Source organism: Anguilla rostrata, chromosome 2 (assembly GCF_018555375.3).
Source record: "Anguilla rostrata isolate EN2019 chromosome 2, ASM1855537v3, whole genome shotgun sequence".
Classification (NCBI taxonomy): domain Eukaryota; kingdom Metazoa; phylum Chordata; class Actinopteri; order Anguilliformes; family Anguillidae; genus Anguilla; species Anguilla rostrata.
This window is the reverse complement of record NC_057934.1, coordinates 36,379,559-36,401,075: the sequence shown is the minus strand read 5'-3', so window position 1 is coordinate 36,401,075 and position 21,517 is coordinate 36,379,559. Positions and strand designations below refer to the sequence as shown.

The 21,517-nt window shown below is 46.7% G+C and overlaps 1 protein-coding gene across 1 annotated transcript in view; it reads left to right on the top strand.

The window, feature by feature from the left end:
• The first annotated feature begins 7,123 nt into the window (after window positions 1-7,123).
• LOC135247905 (integrin beta-3-like) overlaps window positions 7,124-21,517 on the top strand; it is a 29,993-nt gene continuing 15,599 nt past the window's right edge. Inside the window, exons 1-10 of the mRNA XM_064321881.1 lie at window positions 7,124-7,465; window positions 11,205-11,290; window positions 13,272-13,467; window positions 13,910-14,162; window positions 14,325-14,487; window positions 15,034-15,195; window positions 15,414-15,509; window positions 16,505-16,594; window positions 17,103-17,237; window positions 18,723-19,152. Of these exons, the coding sequence (XP_064177951.1) occupies window positions 7,387-7,465; window positions 11,205-11,290; window positions 13,272-13,467; window positions 13,910-14,162; window positions 14,325-14,487; window positions 15,034-15,195; window positions 15,414-15,509; window positions 16,505-16,594; window positions 17,103-17,237; window positions 18,723-19,152 (1,690 nt within the window). The 5' untranslated portion in view covers window positions 7,124-7,386. The remainder of the gene's footprint in view (window positions 7,466-11,204; window positions 11,291-13,271; window positions 13,468-13,909; window positions 14,163-14,324; window positions 14,488-15,033; window positions 15,196-15,413; window positions 15,510-16,504; window positions 16,595-17,102; window positions 17,238-18,722; window positions 19,153-21,517) is intronic.

Genomic DNA, 21,517 nt, shown 5'->3' with positions numbered 1-21,517 from the left:
ATCAGTTTAAAAGTTGAGTGAATTTTATGACGAGGCTGTACAACAAATGGCCCAGCCAACCAAAATATTGGCACTGCTCCTCCAGGGGTCCAGTACGATGCTGGGGAAACCGTGGTTGTTCAGCCATCTCCATGGTCCATCACGCAGGTCACATGACAGAGGTGGTGTCGATTCGTGAATTTACGAGCATAGCAAATGCACCAGCTCTGTGTGTGTCACCTGAAACAGATTATATTATTTCCATGGGAGAAAATTACATGATAGCCTCTGTCCTGAGTCTGCCCATCCATTATGAATCTCTGATGGCGCTGAGAGCTTCAGTGTCAAAGGTCATTTTTTTTAATGGAGTCCGTCCACGGTCCCAGCACATCGAGCAACGGCATAATTTCTTAACAGCTGCTATCGTTCTCTACCTATTAGGCATTCCCGAACCTTTTACTGACTTTTGAACCCTGTCATCTGCGATGCTCAAAGCTGATGAACTTCACAGATATGTTTAAGTTGTACTGCTACATTTTTGTTTCTTTCTTTTTTCCTCTCATTTTGTATTTGAGAAGAAAAAAGAGAAAATGTTACATTGGAGTTTGTTACATTACTTGTTGCATTAGAATTTCACATCATTTTGTAGTATGTTGTTCTTTTATATGATGTCGCCCTACAATTTGTTACGGTCGTTATACTCCATCTAGCTTCTTGCGGAAGATTTGAGGGCCCTGTTGGACCATCGCTGGGTTGGTGCCATTTGTCTCACCTAGAACTGTTAGTGCTGTGACTGGACTGCATTCTTTGGCTGCACACTGATGCTTCCCGATCTCAGGGACAACTGTTCCTGAGCTTCTCCCTGGCGAAAGCTTTTCTCAACAAACCCAACGTTTTGATCCACGGATCCCCTGACAAGTGTTGATGCTACAGGTGTGCGCTACACGTTTACATTTCAATGTATCATAATTAGCGTCTTTAACTTATGGGATTCTCCATGGCCTTCTGCAGTGAAGTCGCCATTTTGTTTAAAATGTTGATATTGAACTGTTGTTCGTTAGCTCGGTTTCTGGGTTACAGAATAGCCTGTAGTCTTGAGGAAGCAATGCAATGCAGTTTATGATGTATTCTATAGTTCCACAGGATTAATATTCCAACTGTGCCCCATGTGTATAAGGGTGTAAGTCACTGGATCCTTTGCAAACAAATAGATTATTTCTGTGGTTAATGGATGCATATTCCCAGTTATTGTCTTCGAATAAATACAGACAGTAGCCGTTTGGCTGAGAGGAGATTGATAAAAAAAAAAGTAGAAAGGGTTGAGTTCCATTTCAGTTCCCCTGAGGTGAAAAATACAAGTTTAGAAAGTCCTCCGAGTAATTTGTTTGAAATAATTAATTAGTGAAATCAGCCGGAAGAAACACACGGCAGGACTTTTGCTTTCTGACCCCTGGACTTTCCACCTCAGCAAATTCTCATGCTGCAAGGCCACCCCAGTGGAACTGATTTGTTGGTCTTGTGAACAAAAGTTGTTGTTCAAAAGCACTTTCCACGTCTATAAATAGTGTCCTTCTGATTCAGAATGGATCGAATACTGTTACCCTTCAAGAAATCTCTTTTTCAACTCAAGCATGACCCGAATAAGCAGCTTTACATGAAAAATGAATAAGTCTTAATAATGGTAAGCCAATTTAACATCTTATCTTTAATTAAACCTGCATTGGTTCATAAAAATAAATAGTTATCGATAGGCTTATCTCATATTGATGTTGTATGCTTTGGCTGCATACAGATTCAGTTTTTTTCCTGGAATATATGAAGTGATTTGGCTGAAATTATTATGATCAACGGTTAGATTAATGTTGAGAGATTAATATTATGGTGTTAATATTAAGAATACCATGCAAATTTAATCTAAAATATATACATTTCAATTTTTGGGACATTTACAATAATTCCAAGTGCAACACCACAATCCGATATTATATATATTGCATTGATCAGTAATGCAAAGAGGTTCAGAAACCAGTAGAAGGTGTGCAGGTGTCATGGATGATGTGGTAGTCCATTTAAAATCTTTCCGATGAAATCCACAGTGGATACGTTTTTTGTCATATCCAGCGTGTATTTCTTTTAATCCTTTGGTATCTCCCTAAGAGGTGTTGGTGAATTCTTTTGTGCGTGGAAACTGCTTCACTGGCAGCAGATGAGATTCTTCCACAGCTGGAGAGCTTAAGTGTTTTTTTTTAATGCATGACTGGTTATTCATCACCTGAGTTTCTGAAATAAGCATCGTCCTTTCAAGAACGGCAATATAAAAGGAACATTTCCTTCTCTCCGTTTTTGAATGCTTTCTAGTTTGAAATACTCCAGCTCATCATTTTAAGTTCTAGACTTGGGTATTGAAAGAAAAGCTTAGCAGAAACACAAAGAACGATGGCTGAGAAGGAATTTTTACACATGCATATACGTTCATACTTATCCACCTGGCAGGAAAAAACGTCCCACCCCCTTAGCAACAACCATGACAACACTCTACTCTCTTAGTAACGGGCAGGACAGTGTCCCACCCCCTAGCAACAATGTCCCACCCCTTTTTGGAAGGGAGAAATAGACATGGATGAAGCAGACACGAAATCCACCTCAACTTAGCGGGAGGGAACGAGGAGCCTAGCAACACAAACCGAGGGACCCACATCCCTTAGCAACCGAGACGGAGCGCAGTGAGAAATCTACACTTTAGCCTGTACTCCGGCTGTGAGGAGCCGTACTGTGGTTGCTGTCACCCGAGGGGGCAATGGCTGAGTTTCAGCTGCCGGTTTGATCATAATGGGCCTGTGGATAGTGGATGCATTAAATCTGTCTTAGGGACTGAGTCTCACTACATCTGACCTGGTCCCCCAACCTTGCCTCAAAATGGCGTCTATAGGTTCCCTGTCGCTGCTCACGTTTATTTTGAATGCCCTAGAACGCTGTCGTCTACGCCGCTGCTGTCATTTCTCATTATATCATTTCTCATTGAACTGTTTTCATGCATTAAGAGTGACCGTGTCACAGGCTGTTTCTTCTCTCTCAATGCTTCCCTATTTATTTAGATTGATTGTGTAATTGAAGTGTTATCTTAACGTTGCAATGGTAATATTGTGTTCTTTCTCTGTCTACTCTGACCAGTTTACTGTCTCTTTGCTCTTTTTGAGAATGCAAAACATTCTTATAGAACAGTCAATGTAAGGTAAATGTGCCTAATTGAAAGGAAATGATGACAATAACCATTTTCTTTAATTAAATATTTTTGATCGATCAGACTTTGTGTCTGATAATATCATTTTCAAGTGTTGATTCCTAGATTGCTCTAGGTTCATGCCTGGTCCAGATTGTCTGCTTTCAGAGAATATTTTATTAAATATTTTATTTATTTTCCAAGTGCACACATAAGGTGTGTTTCCAAAAGAACTGCAGGAAGCTCTGATAATAGACACAGAAGCTACATGGTCTTCAAATAGTAGCTCAAGCTCTATCTGTGCCCTACAATGCGCATGGTTCAGTCCATAAACTGACAGTGTGCGGAGGCGACCAGGAGAATCCACGACTGCCTCTTCTGGGGACCGTCGATTCGCCCCCGATGAAGTCATTAATTAATCTGTTAGTGGGAGCACAGGCACAAAGAACCGAGCGGCAGAGTGGGGAGACAAATTGCGCTTGAATGTGAAAATCCGTTTATTTATTATGCATTAAGTCACATTAAGCGGATAATGCGCTGGCCTTAATGAGCTGTTATGCAGGTCGGGGCCAGTTTTCTCTTCCCCATTACCAACACTCAGCCTAATTCGATCCAACTCCTATTTAGGTCCTGTTTAAAAATTCAACTGTCACAAAATGTCAGCTTTAGGCCCTGTCCTGCACCCCTCTCCAAAGGCTCTCCCTGGAACGTGTTATGTACACTGATGGAACCTTTGCCACGTTTTTTTTTTTTTTTTTTTTTTTTTTTCCCCGTCAACGACTGCTCTCCGGGGAATATCACCTGCAGTTACACAGCAGGCTACGGAGCGAAAAAGCGGAGACAGATATGGGAAGTGGCCTAAACACGTGTGAATGGGGAGCTCTCTGCTCGCAGGAGAACAAATGGGGGGTTTTTTTAAACAAATGTCTGAGGTCGGTTACCGTTTATGCAGGAAATTTGCCCAGTGAGTGAAAGTAAACTCATGGCCAGCGACCGGCCAAGAGGAAAAATACTGACTAGGGGCCATCCCTGAGCCAGTTTTTCCCATGGGACCCAATGAGGACCTGAGACTCCCAGCTCCAGCCACCTCCTGACTGGCTGCCTTCTGAGCAGCATTTAGAAATGAAAAAATATAGCGAAGGCAAACACAATTTGTTACTGCAGCGTTTCCCAACCTTTCTCCTTCCGCGGCGCACTTTCCACATTTACAGAATCTCATGGCGCACCGCTCTCAAAAGCATGAAAAATTAACACCCTGCAGCCCCCCTCCACACGACGTTGATGTGACGTGCCAACAGTAGGTCTAAATGTTCTTTTGGGGTTTTAATTAAGCGATATGCATTTTAATTGACATTTATTTTGGCTTTTGTGAATGGGATTTGTTCATTCAAGTTTTTTTTATTTATTTGAACATTAAAATTTTTTTTAAAGGATTTTTCACACGGCACACCTGACCTCGCCTGACGGCACACTAGAGTGCCGCGGCACACCGGTTGGGAAACGCTGTGTTACTGTATCAAAACAAGGATTTGAATAAAACCATGACTTCCTCTGAAATAAGACTGGAAGAATTCTCCATAGGCCTACAGTTGAAAGTCGTCTCCTGTCCAGCCATTTTGGCTACCAGAAATAATTTGTGTGTTGGTGTCTCCGCTTAGTCATTTTTCCCTGCATTACACAGGCTTTGAGGTGGGTTGTGGAAAGGCTTGCAATTGTTGGCTTTGTTGTTGGTGGTGGGGGCATATTAAATCCTAAACCAGAGCAAGCAGCCAACAAAGAGGTATCCTAAGAGCATTAACACCCCGGGAACAATCATAAGAAATGCCACCGGCCAGCCAGAGCATTGCAGCTTATCTGTGTATTTTTCCTATTTTCGGCATAACAATTCCAGCACATTGGTGGCTGTAACTTAGCAACCGGGCAGGCAGAAAATAGAAGCAGGAGAGGGGACATAATTCAATAAGAGACAAAATAAGCAAAAAGATCAGAGAGAGGTATTGTCTGTTCAGCTCCCACCGCCAAGTCAATATCAGTGGAGAGGCAGCTGCAGTGGAAATGGGCATTGATCTAATCTTTCCCCTCTCTATGGTACTGTCTTACACTCCCTGTCTTCTTTCTGCTCTCTGTCACGGAGGCACAGTCTGTCCACTCTCTGCTATATTACATTGAGAATGATACATATAAAGTGGAAAGGATACACTACACGTTAATAGAATCAGGGGACTTTGTTTTCACACACACACACAGACACACAGAGAGAGAAAGAGAGAGAGAGAGAGAGAGAGAGAGAGAGGGAGAGCTGAGCTGGTTCAGTGGTTCAAAACAGTGGTTTGCAGCCTTCTTACACTCGCCTGTCAAATAGAAGCTACAAAACATGAAAATGATAGCACCATTAAAAACCAAGCCATTTTATTTCTGATCCGTGTAGTATACAGTCATGCTCTATTTTATATTCTCAGGAAACCTGAGGAAGAATAAAAACCCAATCCGGTCACTCACATGCCCCAGATTTTTGTATTACTACTGTAGAATGGAGTTACAGTATGAAGTCACTGCTGTTTCTCAGGCAGTGGGACTAATGGTCTCGGCTGACAGCTGGTATTCTTTAATTGGTACTTTCTGTGGCTCGCTGATGGAAAATGTAAAGGGCTCTTCTCCTTATCACTGAAATGCTCTCCACAACTGTTTCCTCCTCTGCACACAATATTCACAGATAAATGATTCAAAAAGGATGATTCACCAGCGGGTGTTCACTTGTAGCCGTTTCCTGTGGACTGGAGAATTGGAGAAGTAAAAACGTACAGCCACTAGATGGCCCTCCATACTCACTCACAGTTGAAATCAAGAAAGCGACTCAATTTCCCTCCCTCCTTACTTAAACACCCTGGTCGTCTGCACCCCTTCGTGAAGGCTACTTCTGACGTTTGCTTGGAAGGAGAGTTGCCCACATCAGTGTCTGCTTCCTACTAGTCTTTGGCCAGAGGTCAGCATAGTTGTGGACAGCACGGCGTAGGCTAAAGATTTGGTTTTAAATAGAACCAGGGTGTAAGGTAATTGTAATGCATCTGGGCAATGAAGGACGAGTCATGTTGTGGCTCGAACTTGTAATTCTCCTCGCTGACTCAGTAGCCACTTCTCAAAATAATGACTATTTCACAACAAAAACAATCTTTATGTAATGCAAAAAGTTAACATGGTTACACGGAAAATCATATTCCCTATTAATACTGTCATTTGGAGTAATAGCTGTTTAATTGTTACAGCCACACTGAAATGTGTGGTGGTAGTATTTATTTGTGCCTGTCTAAACGAAGCCTTCGGTTACATAGTTTTGTCTTTTTACTATGGCACAGAATATGCCCGTTTTACCGGTAATCACAATCAGAAAAAAAATGATTTTATCCCTTGATATTTTGTCAAACCTGTATGTGCTGTTATTGATAGTAGAAAATAAAATGTAAGGTTTTGACATATTGAATAAGACCCTGCTTCCTGCTTTTGTATTAAATTATATGTATCGCAATACAGCAGTAGCCTATATTGGGACTACTAGCCTACTCACGAGTCTAACTGGAACATTACACGTGAAATAAGTTACATATTGATGAATGAGTTTGAAAATCAGTATGTTCCGAATTATAATTATACAATTTAGTAATCACTGAGTCAAATTAAATATAGTTTACGAAATAATTGAAATGATAAATGCCGTTAACTTTACATTTTAATGTGTCCCTTATGCCAGAAGGTAACTGAAACTGAATCAAAATGTTTCATTTGTTGCCTCCTTGGACCAATAGTTCGTGTTGGGTTGTGATGCATGATTAACTTCTCATAGGATGTGCAAATCTTAGAGTGAGTAACCGGAAACAATGTCAGGTAGTTTTGGCCAAGTGATGTTTCCATCTGAGCCCTGTTTATAAGTGCTCGTAAAAGCTGACTTGGCCAGTGTGTAGCACAAGTTCAACCCCCTGGACGACTCCCCGCGTTTCTCGTCCGTGCCGTAGCACTTTAGGCTACTTTCCGAACAAGAAAAAACTTCCTTGTGTACTGTATACTTGGTGACCCAGTTATCTTAAATCTCTGACGAAAAGGAGCGGCACAGAAAGTGACAGAACACCCGAAGTGTTCTGCGTTCCTCTGCAGAGCAGGACCGGTAGGCTATACCTATTCAACTTGCCGTCAAGATGGGTACCTGCATACCGCAACGAAGTAAACAAATCTGGATATATTTTCTGGTATTATTTATTGCGACGGATGTTTGGGGTAAGTTTGAAGATTGTAAGGCAGCTACCTAACTTTTCTAGCAAATGAATTGAATCGTTCATTATTTGTTAAACGCTCTATTGTTAAATCACAACATGTTTGAGTTATTTCATAATTGGTTCCAGGCAGCCTTGTCGTATTTACTGGTTTGTTTGGACATCCATAATACACATTTCTTTCTTGCGTAGAGGTTGCTTGAATGAGTTTAGATCGAGTTTTGCTTTGCTTATTATTAGGCTACTGGCCATCCGGGATGACAGGATAAATGTATATTGGAACATGAGGGATAAACCTGTATCACCGCCGAAACAACGCCGGCTAATTGGGACTAAGAAGCGTACAATTCCTTATAAGGAAACTTAGAATGTCGAGCTTAATTCACAAGACGAAACACGAGGGTGCTGGATTCATGCACCGGTGCACTAATTCCCGAGTGAAAAACGGCTGAAATGTTTACAATATTAACATGTTACTATAACTGATTACTATAACTATTTAAATAACCTAATTAATTCTACTCATATTTGTTTATAACGGAATAATATCACATATTGTGACGTATAATGCTCTAAATACGAAGCATTCAGGTTTGTTATTAGAATATTTGTCTTTTCAGAAGCCAAGTACGGCTAAGTCTGTACATTGTAAAATTAACTATGATTGTGTCATTAATAATAATAATCAAGTACGTGTGGTCCCAATTGAATTTATATGATTTTCTTGAGTTGATTCATGATAATTTTGCGGTGTAGTAATCTACTTTAAGAGTGAATGTCAGTTGTCTAAATACATGAAAGCAGAGGTTCTCAAAATCCTGAGAGGCCCGGTATGTGGGTATTTTATTGCAGTTAATCTCCTGATCAGTTCAGGTTGATGAAAACATTCATTTAAGTTCGTCCATTCCCCCCCCCCCCCTTCAACTGATTAATACAGTGCAGATTTAGCTTACAGCTGTTCATTTTCCATAGATAATTAGTTGCAAGTGACAAGGGTGTCCAAACTTTCAGCACATAGGGCTCACTGATTTCACCAACCAGAGTATCATTTAATTAAAAATCTTCTGAAGACCCACTTGCTATGCAGCACATTACAGAAAGCGAAACCATTAGTAGATCCAAATGATTAAAAGTCCTGGGATATGAAGATTTGGACGTTTTCTCTTTGCAGCATGTAAGGAAATATTTGATGTAAGGTGGCATTAGGTGGATAAATCCCTCAGTAAACAGTAAAAATGTCTAAGAATATTAAGAATTATTAAACTCGTGTTACAGTAGTTTAAAACAGGATTTTCAGTTATGGTTTCAATGAATATCAGCACAGTAGGTCACCTGGACCGAACCACTGGATTATTGGAATGAATTCATCGTACAGATTTTGCACTCATAATCACTCAGGAATGACCTTTTTTAAAATGTCGTACATAGAAATAGTTCTATACCGTTGTTCTGGTATTTTGTGTTTCTTTTTTTTTTTCCTTCATCACAACCAGCTGTTACTTCAGCCTATCCAAACTCCCATCCTCCTTTCTGAAGTGCTCAGCTTGAGGGGAGGGTGTGTCATGTGAAGGCCTCTTGAGAGGGCACTGTGCAGGATGTTAATCACTATGGTGCATGCCCAGCGTCTGTGCAGGATCTTCCGGGGCTTGCTCTGCTCTTATCGGGCTCTCTCAGTCATCTCTGTTGGGGGTTTAAATTGGGTGAGGACTTGCCCTTGTACATGACTCATCTCGTCTGAGACGCTGTGGTGCAACAGTAGCCAAGGAGGAGGTACCAGCCACAGGAGTGTGAATTTCAAACGCTGGATTTGAATTGCTGCAAACCTCATGCTGAATAAGCGTTAGACCCAAATAGGGGCTGGGCTGCGTTCCGCCCACAGTTGAAGTTGAAGTTGTTGTCATGATAAGGGCAAGCAAGTTTAGGGGACGGGCATAATTTCCAAAGTAAAAGTTAAAGTTTCAATATGGAGTTCAAGTGTCCTGTGACTGTTGAGAATGGCTGCGTCCCATGGGTCAGGTTCTGGAATTTCACAGAGCATCCATGCGTGCCTAAGCGATGGCGACTAGAAAGAACACTGTTGCAGTTGGGAAGGTCAGGACAGGACGCTAAGATCAGCTCTTCCGAATTATAGAGGAATAAAGTGAGACGTGGCCACTGGCCAGGGCCTTGCATGTATTCCTAGTGTTTTCCCTTGCTTGGCTGTTATCCTGGGCTGAGAACACACTTACAGGCTCTAGAATGCCTTTCAGGGTGTGTTTGAGCTGACTGCGTTTCACACCTTGTCGTTGTTTACGCTCCCACTCCTGGGTAGCAGTCATCGGGCTGAGGTCAGCGTTGTTACGCCACAATAACTGCAGCAGTGCAGTAAGCCCCCGGACCTTGCAGGCCCTTACACGCCCCGCGATATCCAGACCCTGCCTGTCCGGCGGTTTGCTCTCACAGTGACTCTGCACAAACAAAACGCTCCGCAAGCAGGGAATTACAGGAATGTGCCTGTGTGTACATGAGTGCAGGTGTGTGTATGTGTGTGTGTGTGTGTGTGTGCGTTTGTATGTGTGTGTGTGTGTGTGTGTGCACATGAGTGCAGGTGTATGTATGTGTGTGTGTGTCTGTGCGTGTGTGTGTGTACATGAGTGCGGGTGTATGTATGTGTGTGTGTGTGTGTGTGCGCGCGTGCGTGCATGAGTGCAAGTGTATGTTTGTATGTGTGTGTGTGTGCGTGCGTGCGTGTGTGTGTGCATGCTTGCGTGTGTGCGTACATGAGTGCAGGTGTATGTATGTATGTGTGTGTGTGTGTGCGTGCAGGCAGTTGTGTATGTGTGTGTGTGTGTGTGTGTGTGTGCCTTCATGCGCATGCAAGCCAACTCCCTATCATGCCAAAGTGGGACATGGGCCCCTTTTGGACCAAACAGAAATGTGTGTCACTCAAGATAAACTTCATGTTATTGCAAAATGTTCAGACTTTCTTGTACAGATTTTACACTTGATATGGAAATGCCTTGGTGTGCAGTGCTATTGCTATCCAGAGCATTGGACCTGAAAGCTAAAATTGCTTAAACTAGCTTCCAACAACTTCTGTCAGCCATCCATAATTTGACTTCGTCTTCCTCTGGAAGCCTCTCATAAATGGACAAAATATAATGTAATGTAAAGTAAGGTACAACAAAATGCAACCTGAATGCTGTTCATTGATTAAAGTTCAGACATCCTGGCATTTTCATGTATAATCTAATGCATACGAGAAAATGTTCACATTCCACAAAAACCAAGCATATTGTGAAACTGGCATACTTTTCGGTTTGCCTCAAATAGGTCTGTGCCACACTTGGGCGCGATGCTGGGTAACATGCCGCGAGCATACGCCGGGTGCCATTTTTCTTTGTGTTATTTTTAATTAAGCGGAGTCGAAAACGTTTGTTCCGTGTCTGCGCTGCCAAGATTTGATAAGGTGGCACAAAGCAGTGAAAAATTATCCCGTTGCTTCCAAGCACTGAGTCAGTTTCCAAGCTGTTATCTGTGCTGGTGAAGTGCCTGGGGAACACATGGTTGTCTTTGGGCTAACTCCGAATATTATCGTTTGTGTGATTCTAACTGCGCAATGGCTAAAGCGTTAGCAACCATTAGTACGTACAGCGTTTAGCATTAGCTGCTTCCGTCTGGTTTGAATTGTATGCGGAGGACAGTATGTAATACGTATGCAGTGCACGCGTGTTAATTCCCTGCGAATTGTGCTCCGGTTTCAGGTTCCAACATCTGCACGACCAGGGGCGCCAGCACCTGTAAGCAGTGTCTGGCCGTGCACCCCAGCTGCGCGTGGTGCTTCCAGGAGGTAAGGCCACGTCTGTACATCCCGAATCTTCATTTCCCTTTCTCCAGGCGTCTGGGAGGGAAACGAGCCTCCATATTGCATAACAGGAGAACGTGGAATTCAGGTTGGCATATTTACTGACAGCGGACATTTCCAGAGGAGTTCACACGATCAGAACCGATCGTTCTTAACGCGTATCCACCATCGATGAACGCCTACGTTACGTTCCTTTGCCGTTCTGCGGCAAACGCTGCGTTGCGTTGGTTTGCGTGCTGATTCGTATGGACCGCGATCGCGCGCTGGTTTTTCCAAGTTTTTGATCCTTTTCAGCGAAACTTACTTACATACTGACTCATTGTGCGTCGCGTAAGGCGCGCCGTTGCGGAGCTTGAAGTCACCGGCGCTTAACTGGGCTCGTTCGTTTCGGCCCCCCTGGAGAGGACGTCAGCGAGCGGGCCCTCGGCCCGAAATGCTCTCATCAGTCATTAAACAGACTGTGGGCCCTCCAAAATTGTGCTTGGAGAGCAGCGGATCCTCGTTCAAATGATGTCATCCTTCCCTTCCGGAGATGAGGGCTCTGTGCAGTGTTGCACCTCCAGACCGCAACAGTTTTACCCTCTGCAGTTCCACTGAAGCGTAGAGTGGAGTCAGAAAAAGAGGAACCAACAGTAAGCTGTGACTGGCTGAGGTGTTCACTCTTAGCTCACGACTTCAGGCGCTTTCGAAGCCCGGATCAGCGCCTGAGTTTGTTATTTAAACATGGCGGCACTCATTTCTAGCTCAGTCAACCTTTGCTAAGACTGCTGGAGTCAACACGAGTTAATGTTTGTTAAAGCCAAGCCGTCTCAGGGGCAGAAAGTATCAAAATGGGAGTCGTTGCGCAAGCTGAGGAGTAGATGAATCCCAGCAGCTAATAATACCGCTAATGCCGCTTTGTCTCGCTTGGTTTACGACACAGAACCATGACGGAATGTATTTGTTTGCTTTTTTGGCTGGACACGAAGGTTTCTTCCCTGGAAAATCTCCCAGAGGCTCTCTGGGGGCAAGCTGGGACGCGTCCGCCAGTCCCCTCCTCAACATACCAGCCGCTGAAAGGATCTTGCAATTACCCTGTGGTTTCTAGCTGGTGGCAAGGTCTTATCCTTTAATCACTGCATCATATCCATTCACGATTATTCATCTAACAATCAAGAGGGGAGGGGGGTCATCATAAAAATGTCTTAATGCTAGCTGAAGTGCTTTCTCTAAAAGTTGTTTACTGTTGTGGGCCTGTTTGTGTTGACCCTGAAATAGTGATTTGGTTTCCCACTGCATTCTTGGCGTACTTAGAGAAAATAAGTACAGCGTCCCTCATGACAAGTGGCTTTTTCCATTTTTTCGGTATCATTGCTAATTTCTGCTTTTGCTTGTAATGAAGGGCCTTTGTTGTGGCTTTAGAATGGTATGTATGGCTAGAGCGTTGGTTCACAGTGCAGCGCGCCTCGTAGACTGACATCCAGTTCCCGACTGCGCTGGGGTGTGGATTATTGACTGAGTTCAGTGAGGCGGCGTGTAATTGGGCGCGGTGTCACCTGGCACAAGAGGGCGTCAGGTAGCAGGGTGTTCCCGCCCCCAGTAACCGCTCCTTCGGTTGATCGGGTGTCTCCATTACGGCTCAGTGTGGCTACACCGACTGTGTAAAATTAGCTCTCCAGGCACAGGGCTAGTGAGTGAAGAGGAGCTGTGGCTGGCTGCCCGTGTTTTGTATGATAGGCGTGCTAGCTTGGGCCCTCATTTGTTGGGCATTTCAAATTGAGGAGCAAAGGAGTGGTGTCAAATGTGGTACCTTCCCTTTGTCAGAGACATTTTCGCTGCTCCCCGATTTGGAACGCCTCATAGCGTAACCCCGCCCTACGGCTGCGACGCGTCTACTGTCAGTTCAGCACGGCCCAGAGAAAAACATGGCCGCCGCTCTGTACCGCCCACGCTGAGAATGCCCTCCCCCCCCGTGTCGTCCCGTCAGAGTTTCGGGAAGGGCTTGTCCCGCTGCGACCTGAAGAAGAACCTGCTGTCGGCGGGGTGCCCGTCGGCGTCGCTGGAGTTCCCCCAGAGCCGCCTGGACGTGATGGAGGACCGGCCCCTCAGCGACAAGGCCTCGGGTTCGACCACCGACGTCACGCAGATCCAGCCCCAGAAGCTGCACGTCACCCTCCGACCAGGTGAGGCGCCGCGCGCTAAAAAACCGCCCGCTAACACTCTCTCGCTCGCCGCGGAGCCGCGTAGCTCCGCCGGTGCCTTTTCCGCCGGGCCCTCCCGCCTGTCTGGAACTGGCCGCGGTAACGACTGCGCTACGTCGGCGGGATCCTTCTTGCTTTCGTGTGTGTGTCAGGATTCGGCACGGTCACAACACGGGGTAGGCTGCAGCGGAAACGAAAGAGGAAGTGGAAAGAGCTATTGTTAGCGGTGCCAGATTTGTGCGCTCTAACACCCAGGCGGCGCGCTGCGCGTCTCCTTTCCGGCGCGTGGACTTTGAACCGGTCCGGGGCGGATTCAGACCGGAGGCTGTTTGCACATGTAGAGGGAGCCACGGCGTGCATCCGCTTCCCTGCCCTGCTGCTGTACCTCTCATTTTTACCCCTCCACCCCCCTCCCCCCCCTTAGATGATTCCAAGCGCTTCACGGTCAAGGTGCGCCAGGTGGACGACTACCCCGTGGACCTGTACTACCTGATGGACCTGTCCTACTCCATGAAGGACGACCTGATCCGCCTGCGCACCCTGGGCAACGACCTGGCGGACAAAATGGGCAAAATGACCAGCAACCTGCGCATGGGCTTCGGGGCCTTCGTGGACAAGCCCCTGTCCCCCTACATGTACATCTCCCCCAAAGAGGCCGTGGCCAACCCCTGCTACGGGTGAGGGACCACCCGCTAAGGGCGACGGCGCCGGGGTTTGGTTCAGGGGAGGTTCGGTTATTTCATGTTGAGAGCTTCGTTAATGCTTGCTGCCCTGGCTAACCCCGCCCCCCCCCCCCCCGCTCCCACTCCCCCCCCTCTCCAATCTCTCCCTCTTGGTAGGATCCAGACTACCTGCCTGCCCCAGTTTGGGTATAAGCACGTGCTGTCCCTGACGGAGGAGGTGTCCCGCTTTACGGAGGAGGTGAAGAAGCAGCGCGTGTCACGGAACAGGGACGCCCCCGAGGGAGGTTTCGACGCCATTATCCAGGCTGCTGTCTGCAAGGTGACATCCCCAAAAGCAGTGAAACATGCACACACACACACACACACACAGACACAAACATGTGTTCACGCACACAGACCACAGATACACAGATACACATATGTGTATACTGTACACAGGTATATTGTACTTCCACATACATACACACACATGTGCACACACACATACACACCACAGATATACAGATACACATATGCAAGCACATACACACATAGAGGTATACATGCATATGCGCAAATACTCACAGAGGCATACATGCACATGTGCATACACACACACAGACGCATGTGGAAACACACACACACACACACACACACACACACACACACATTGAGTTCAACCACTTTGCCTCTCCACCTCATCATTCATTTTCCCCTTTCTGTGTTGTCAGCTGTCCCACTTATTTCTCCTGTGTACACGGTGCACCTTTGCACGTACACGACCTGGAAGCATTTCATCACTGCAAATATGAGTATGAATGAGTTCCTCTCTCTCCTCCCCCCGTACACAGAATCACAGACCTGTCTTCTGCCCTCTCTCCCTCAGGAGAAGATCGGTTGGCGACAGGGAGCCTCTCACCTGCTGGTGTTCACCACTGACGCTAAAACGCACGTGGCCCTGGACGGGCGCCTGGCAGGCATCGTGCAGCCCAACGACGGAAAGTGCCATGTGGGCACAGACAACAACTACGACATGTCCACTATCTTGGTGAGGAGCACGTAAGCGTTTCCAGTGTGTGTGTTTATGTGCTTGAGTGTGTGTGCCTGTGTGTGTGTGTGTGTGTATGTGTGTGCGTGTGCGCACGCATGTCCTTGCTTGAATCCATCCTGCACGATTGGCCTATTCATATTTGTAAAATGGGTACGGTAGATGAACCGATGTAAATGGCGTCAGACTCATCATTTCCCCATTTTGTCTTCCTGTAGGATTACCCTTCACTGGCCCTGATAACAGAGAAGATGTCCGAGAATAACATCAATCTGATCTTTGCGGTGACCAATCCTGTGGTGCCCCTCTATCAGGTGACTATCATCTGCCTGGAAAACAGTTTTAAAAAACTGTTGTAATGCTGTGACAAATGATCAGTTTGGTTGAGTGTATTTTCTCCCTATTGCTTTTCCTGCAAAGTCATTAACAACCATTAAAGCCATAGCAATGTGGTTTGAGTCTTGACCAAACCACAGCTTTAATAGGGTTGTGAAAGGCTCCGCAGAAGCTGTTTTGTTGTGTGGATGTCACTGGCTCATATTTCTCACCAAGGCATCTGCATTACTTATTTGCCCCTTCTTTAGATTCAGTTTAAAGGCCTACACTGTTTAACTACCACAGGGTTGACACTGTGACTGCCATAGGGTTTACACTGTGTGACTACCATAGAGTTTAAACTGTGTGACTACCATAGGGTTTACACTGTGTGACTACCATAGGGTTTACACTGTGTGACTACCATAGGGTTTACACTGTGTGACTACCATAGGGTTTACACTGTGTGACTACCATAGGGTTTACACTGTGTGACTACCATAGGGTTTACACTGTGTGACTACCATAGGGTTTACACTGTGTGACTACCATAGAGTTTACACTGTGTGACTACCATAGAGTTTACACTGTGTGACTCCCACAGGGTTGACACTGTGACAATGCCATGGGTAGCTGTACCCCCTGTACCATTGTATACCTCCCTGCTAAAGTTAAGCAGAGTTGGGCTTGGTTACTACCAGGATGAGAGACCTGGAAAAGGTGAAGACCAGGGGAGACTGAACTGGCTGTCTAAATCTGGTCACGTAAACATCCCCTACACACAGTTGCTTAAATTTTTATCCCACATCGATCGCCCTGCTCATCGCTGCAAACGATAACCGAATTCTCGGCTAACCCACTTAGTTAAATGTAGTAATGCGAAACTCGGTGGTCTGCGGTTCAAACGTATGCTGAAGGCCCTTTCAGGTGCTGAGTTGGAGAGGCTGACTCAGTGGACGTGTGGCGCTAACTCAGTCCCCCCCTGTCTGCTCAGAACTACAGCGAGCTGATTCCAGGAACCACGGTGGGGATGCTGACGGACGACTCTGGGAACGTGATCCAGCTCATCGTGGACGCCTATGCAGTGAGTGTATTGGTCACGCTCTGGAAAGATGTTGTACGGGGAATTCCGCATTAACTGCAAAATCGAGACCGCCTTCTGAGTGCACAACATATTTGCTTTGAGGGTTTTCTAAAAGGGGCTGCTAAACAGACCTGGGTCAAATACGTATTTGTTTTGAATTCCTGTTTCTGTTTCTGTTCTCTGTTGATCTTGTCTGGTGTATTGGAACCAATGAAATACTCTCAAAAAGTGCAAACCCCACCTTCTGGTCATATTGGCAGGCTCATTTACACCAGGCAAGATCAACAGAGCACAGAAAAGTATTTGAATCAAAAACATATACGTATTTGACCCAGGTCTGGCTGCTGAACAAGGTCTGATCCGACACCGAAATGCAAGGCAGCAGTGCCGAGCGAGTAAGGGAGTGGAGTGTGAAGTGGTGACCGCGTTCGTATCTGCCGATACAGCAGTGGCTGTCGGGTGGAGTCACGTCTTCTGGTCTGACCCGGGCTGTGTGTGTCGTAAACAGAAAATCCGCTCCAAGGTGGAGCTGGAGCTGTTGGGAGTGCCGGAAGAGCTGTCCCTGTCCTTCAACGCCACCTGCCTCAACGGAGAGGTCATCCAGGGGCTCCGGTCCTGCTCGGGCCTCAAGATCGGAGACACCGTCAGTACCCCCCCCCCCCCCGCGCTCTCCTCCTCATTCTCCCATTTCTTCCACTTCTTCACCTCCTTTTCTTAATGTTGTTGGATAGCTCATAATAGGACACAATCCCATGTGAATATAGCATTAATAACATAGTAATAATGTATTAATAGCTCTAGTGTGGACTTCTTATGTGAGCTCAAAAGATAGTGGAAATATATTGGACACTTTATTAGTATGATACCTCATACTGCACTACACTACATACTACAGCGAAGGCCACATCTGTTTCTGTTTCTCATGCCAAATTCTGGCCTTAATCTGGCCTTTAATCAACCCTAAAAATAATCTGAGATTTTAGCGACATTTCTTGATAAGCGCATAAATGACAGAAGAACGCTTTTTGTGTACCTACACGCAGCAGTTTTCTGTGATTTACTCTACAAGTAAACCAGTATTGGTGTATACAGCCAGTTAGCTCATTTAGCCAGGGTTACTGGTGGAAGCAATAAAACCCTGCATACTCACCAGCCCTCCAGGACCGGAACTTCCCACGGCCGGCCGAAAAGCGCAGACCTTGTTTGGTGCTCCGTGAAGGCAGCACGCTAGTCATTCCTAAGCGCCTGGTTCTCGGAGTGAGCTGAGGTCATCCCCGGGCCCGAGAGGGGCTTTCACACTAGGGGGAGGCCGTGCTTTGCACGCGGGGCTGGGCGGGTGTCTGGGCGTCAGAGCGGCCTGTTTCCTGTCCGCCGCCGCGGAGCTCTGAGTCACTCCCGCTGAAAGCCCCTGCTGTCTGGAACACCGGGGAGGGCCGTCCCTACAGCTCAGAACGTCCGCGCAGCACCTAACGGCGCTCGCTCCCAAGAAAGGGCGGAAAATGATGTAGATAATCATTTACATCCTGTGAAACACAATCACAAACACACGGGCAAAGTCACGATCGTACACACGCGTGGACACTCGCCCGCCCACACACACACACACACACAACACACAAGCACACACAAACACACACACACACACACACAAGCACACACACACACACAAACACACACACACACGCATACAAGCACACACACGCACACACACACTCACAAGCACACACAAACACACACACACGCTCACAAGCACACACACACACACACACCACACACACACACAAACACACACACACACGCATACAAGCACACACACGCCACACACCTCACAACACACACAACACACACACACACACACATACAACACACCAGCACACCAACATCACAGCAAACACACATACACCACGCTCACAAGCACACACACACACACACACAGAAATCATAATATTTATTTATACCTCCCACATCGCAGATAATGTCAGCCAAGAAAATGTCCCAGCTTTAAATCATTCTTTGCTTCTGCCTTTACTACATTCAGCTTTATCTTTAGCTCCTGGACTTTGGTTCAGTAACCACACCTATCCCTTCATCCTGCCCCACCCCTTTGTCCCGCCCCGCCCCCCCTCAGGTCTCGTTCAGCGTGGAGGCGCGGGCCCGGGGCTGCCCCGCCGAGAAGCGCAAGACCTTCACCCTCAAGCCCGTGGGCTTCAAGGACGCCCTGGAGATCACGGTGGACTTCGAGTGCGAGTGCGGCTGCCAGGCCCAGGCCCGGCCGGACAGCCCCGAGTGCAACCACGGCAACGGCACCTACGAGTGCGGCATCTGCCTGTGCCACCCCGGGCGGCTGGGCCCGCGCTGCGAGTGCGCCGAGGGCGACTACAGCCCCAGCGAGCAGGACAACTGCAGCCCCGCCCCGGACGCCCCCGTCTGCAGCGGCCGGGGCGACTGCATCTGCGGCCAGTGCGTCTGCCACAGCAACGACTTCGGCAAGGTGTGGGGCAAGCTGTGCGAGTGCGACGACTTCAACTGCCTGCGCTACAAAGGGGAGCTGTGTTCAGGTGAGGGGGGGAACTTTGTTCAGGTTGGGAGCTGTGCTCAGGTGAGTGGGGAAGCTGTGTTCAGGTGAGGGATTTGTGTTCAGGTGAGGGGAGGCTGTGTTCAGGTGAGGGGGGGCTGTGTTCAGGTGAGGAGGGAGCTGTGTTCAGGTGAGGGGAGCTGTGTTCAGGTGAGGGGGCTGTGTTCAGGTGGGGGGCTGTGTTCAGGTGAGGGGGCTGTGTTCAGGTGAGGAGGGAGCTGTGTTCAGGTGAGGGGAGCTGTGTTCAGGTGAGGGAGGAGCTGTGTTCAGGTGGGGGAGCTGTGCTCAAGGTGAGGGAGGTTCGCATAGGGGTGAGACCCATTATATTTTACATTACATTGCATCACACAGCAGATTCAAGGCACGCTGCTTTTCTCATGGGCCTCAGAAGTCTGAAGTAATGCGGAGCAAACCTTTACCCATATATGGACTTCCGGGGCGACACATCTGCCTTACGACAAATTGAATTAAATTCATTTTTGGTAGCTTGCAAGCACGGCTTATGCACCATTCGCAAGAGTCAGATTTTTAGCGGACTTGCTGTTTCCCAGCAACAGTTTGCAGGCTAGTAATTCACTCTGGGTTTTCTATCGGTTGCTGTTGAACAGAGTATGGCATGAAGGCTCACGGTAACAAATGTATGTTTTCTTTTGTAATGAAATGAAGTATGTATCGAGTGGCTCTCCAGCTGAGCTGACTCAACATAAACTACTCACAACAGCTGAACACTGCAATGCTACTGGGAAAAACTGACTGAACGGAGATGAGTAAGCTCTTGTAAATGACACACCATTGACCAATGTCTTCGGATCGAACAGGTCCATCTTAACGTCTAGTTTATGACTGGCTTTGAAAACACAGCGTGAACGTACGGCAAGGCATGTAGACCAGAGTGTTTTTCAACAAGCGGAAAATGACTGGGCGCAGTCCCAAAAAGAGGACATTTAACACCTGGATTTATTGATTACCAGTGGATTTATAGAAAATCGGGCATTTCCCAGGGTTGCGTCGGACGAGTCCCCTTCCAAAGGTGCTCTATTACACCTACAAAGAAATGTATCCTTTGTATTGTGAACTTTATATATATTGCCATATATTAACAGGCACTGTGTTTTAGTCTCAAGTTTGACAGCACAGGAAATTTCTGTTAAACACAGGCACCGGAAAACACTCTGAGTGTGGTCAGGCCACTGTGGCTGTGACTATTATTATTAAGTGGATACAGCAGGGTGTCACTAGCACCAGTGAAACTGCACATTCCATTATTTACTCTCTGGTTGCAGGTTTTTTTTTATTGGCATCTTCAAATATATATACATACATATGCCCCTGGTGCCCGCTCAGGAGAGTGAAGACAACTCATGGCCCTCCTCCAAAAGCAGTCGGAGGAGACCGGGTCGCACGCGTGCGGTTTGATCAGAGACCGTGAACGCTGCGGGTTTTTGAGCTTGACCTGACAGCGGTTCAAGTCCTTCCACGTCAATCCCTCAACATCAGTTGCCGTCTTCTATTTATATTCGCGATTAGTGATCGGGCGTGTTCCGGGTTGCCTTAGATGGACTCTTTTGATTGTGGTTTCTGGGGAAAACTGCACATTCGGTCCATGCTATGCTTGCTGTAACGTTAAAGTAGAGTTGGCACTGTCAGACCGTGTCCATTTAAGTCAGGGAAGACAAGCACTCAGCAGTGGGTGTTCTGAATCTGCTGAGGGTTGCAAGTGTCCTTCTGTCTGTCTGGCTGTGCTGATGCATGCGGGGGGAACACTGTGCCTTTAGCCCTTATAATGGATCCACTCTTCCAGCTGTTCCTCAGTCATCGTGGTTTCAGGACGTCTGTAGCTCGCGAACGATCATTTAACATTTTTGCTGCGCTACGTTCTTGCGTCATAGGCACAGCAAAACATCTCTTTTTAATCTGACCTTGTTTTTGAGGGTCTGTGGTTTTAAAATTTTTGTATGAGTGTGTATGTGTGTTTGGCAGGGGGCCGGGGGGGGGGTCTACACCCCATTTTTAATCGGTCAATGCTGTGTTGGGCTGCCTGTTGATTTGAGGGCTGTTCCGATCGTGCTGTGTTGAGCTTTGTGGTGAGTGCCTTTCCGTGAGTTTCAGGTGAAGCAGAGATGGAATCTGAAGCACTGTAGGAAGCCATGTGCTGTCAGCAGCGCGGCGCGATGCTAATCACTCCTACGCAAGCTCTTTGAACTCTTTTCTGCCGGAAAAGAAACTGCCGTTTGATCTTTTGGGCCGTCAGTCCAGGAACGGAGAGCATGCAGACCACTTTGGAACATTTCCAGGGGTGCATATTTGACGTGTTTCTACCAGGCTGTTACTGGGAATTTTCTCTTTTC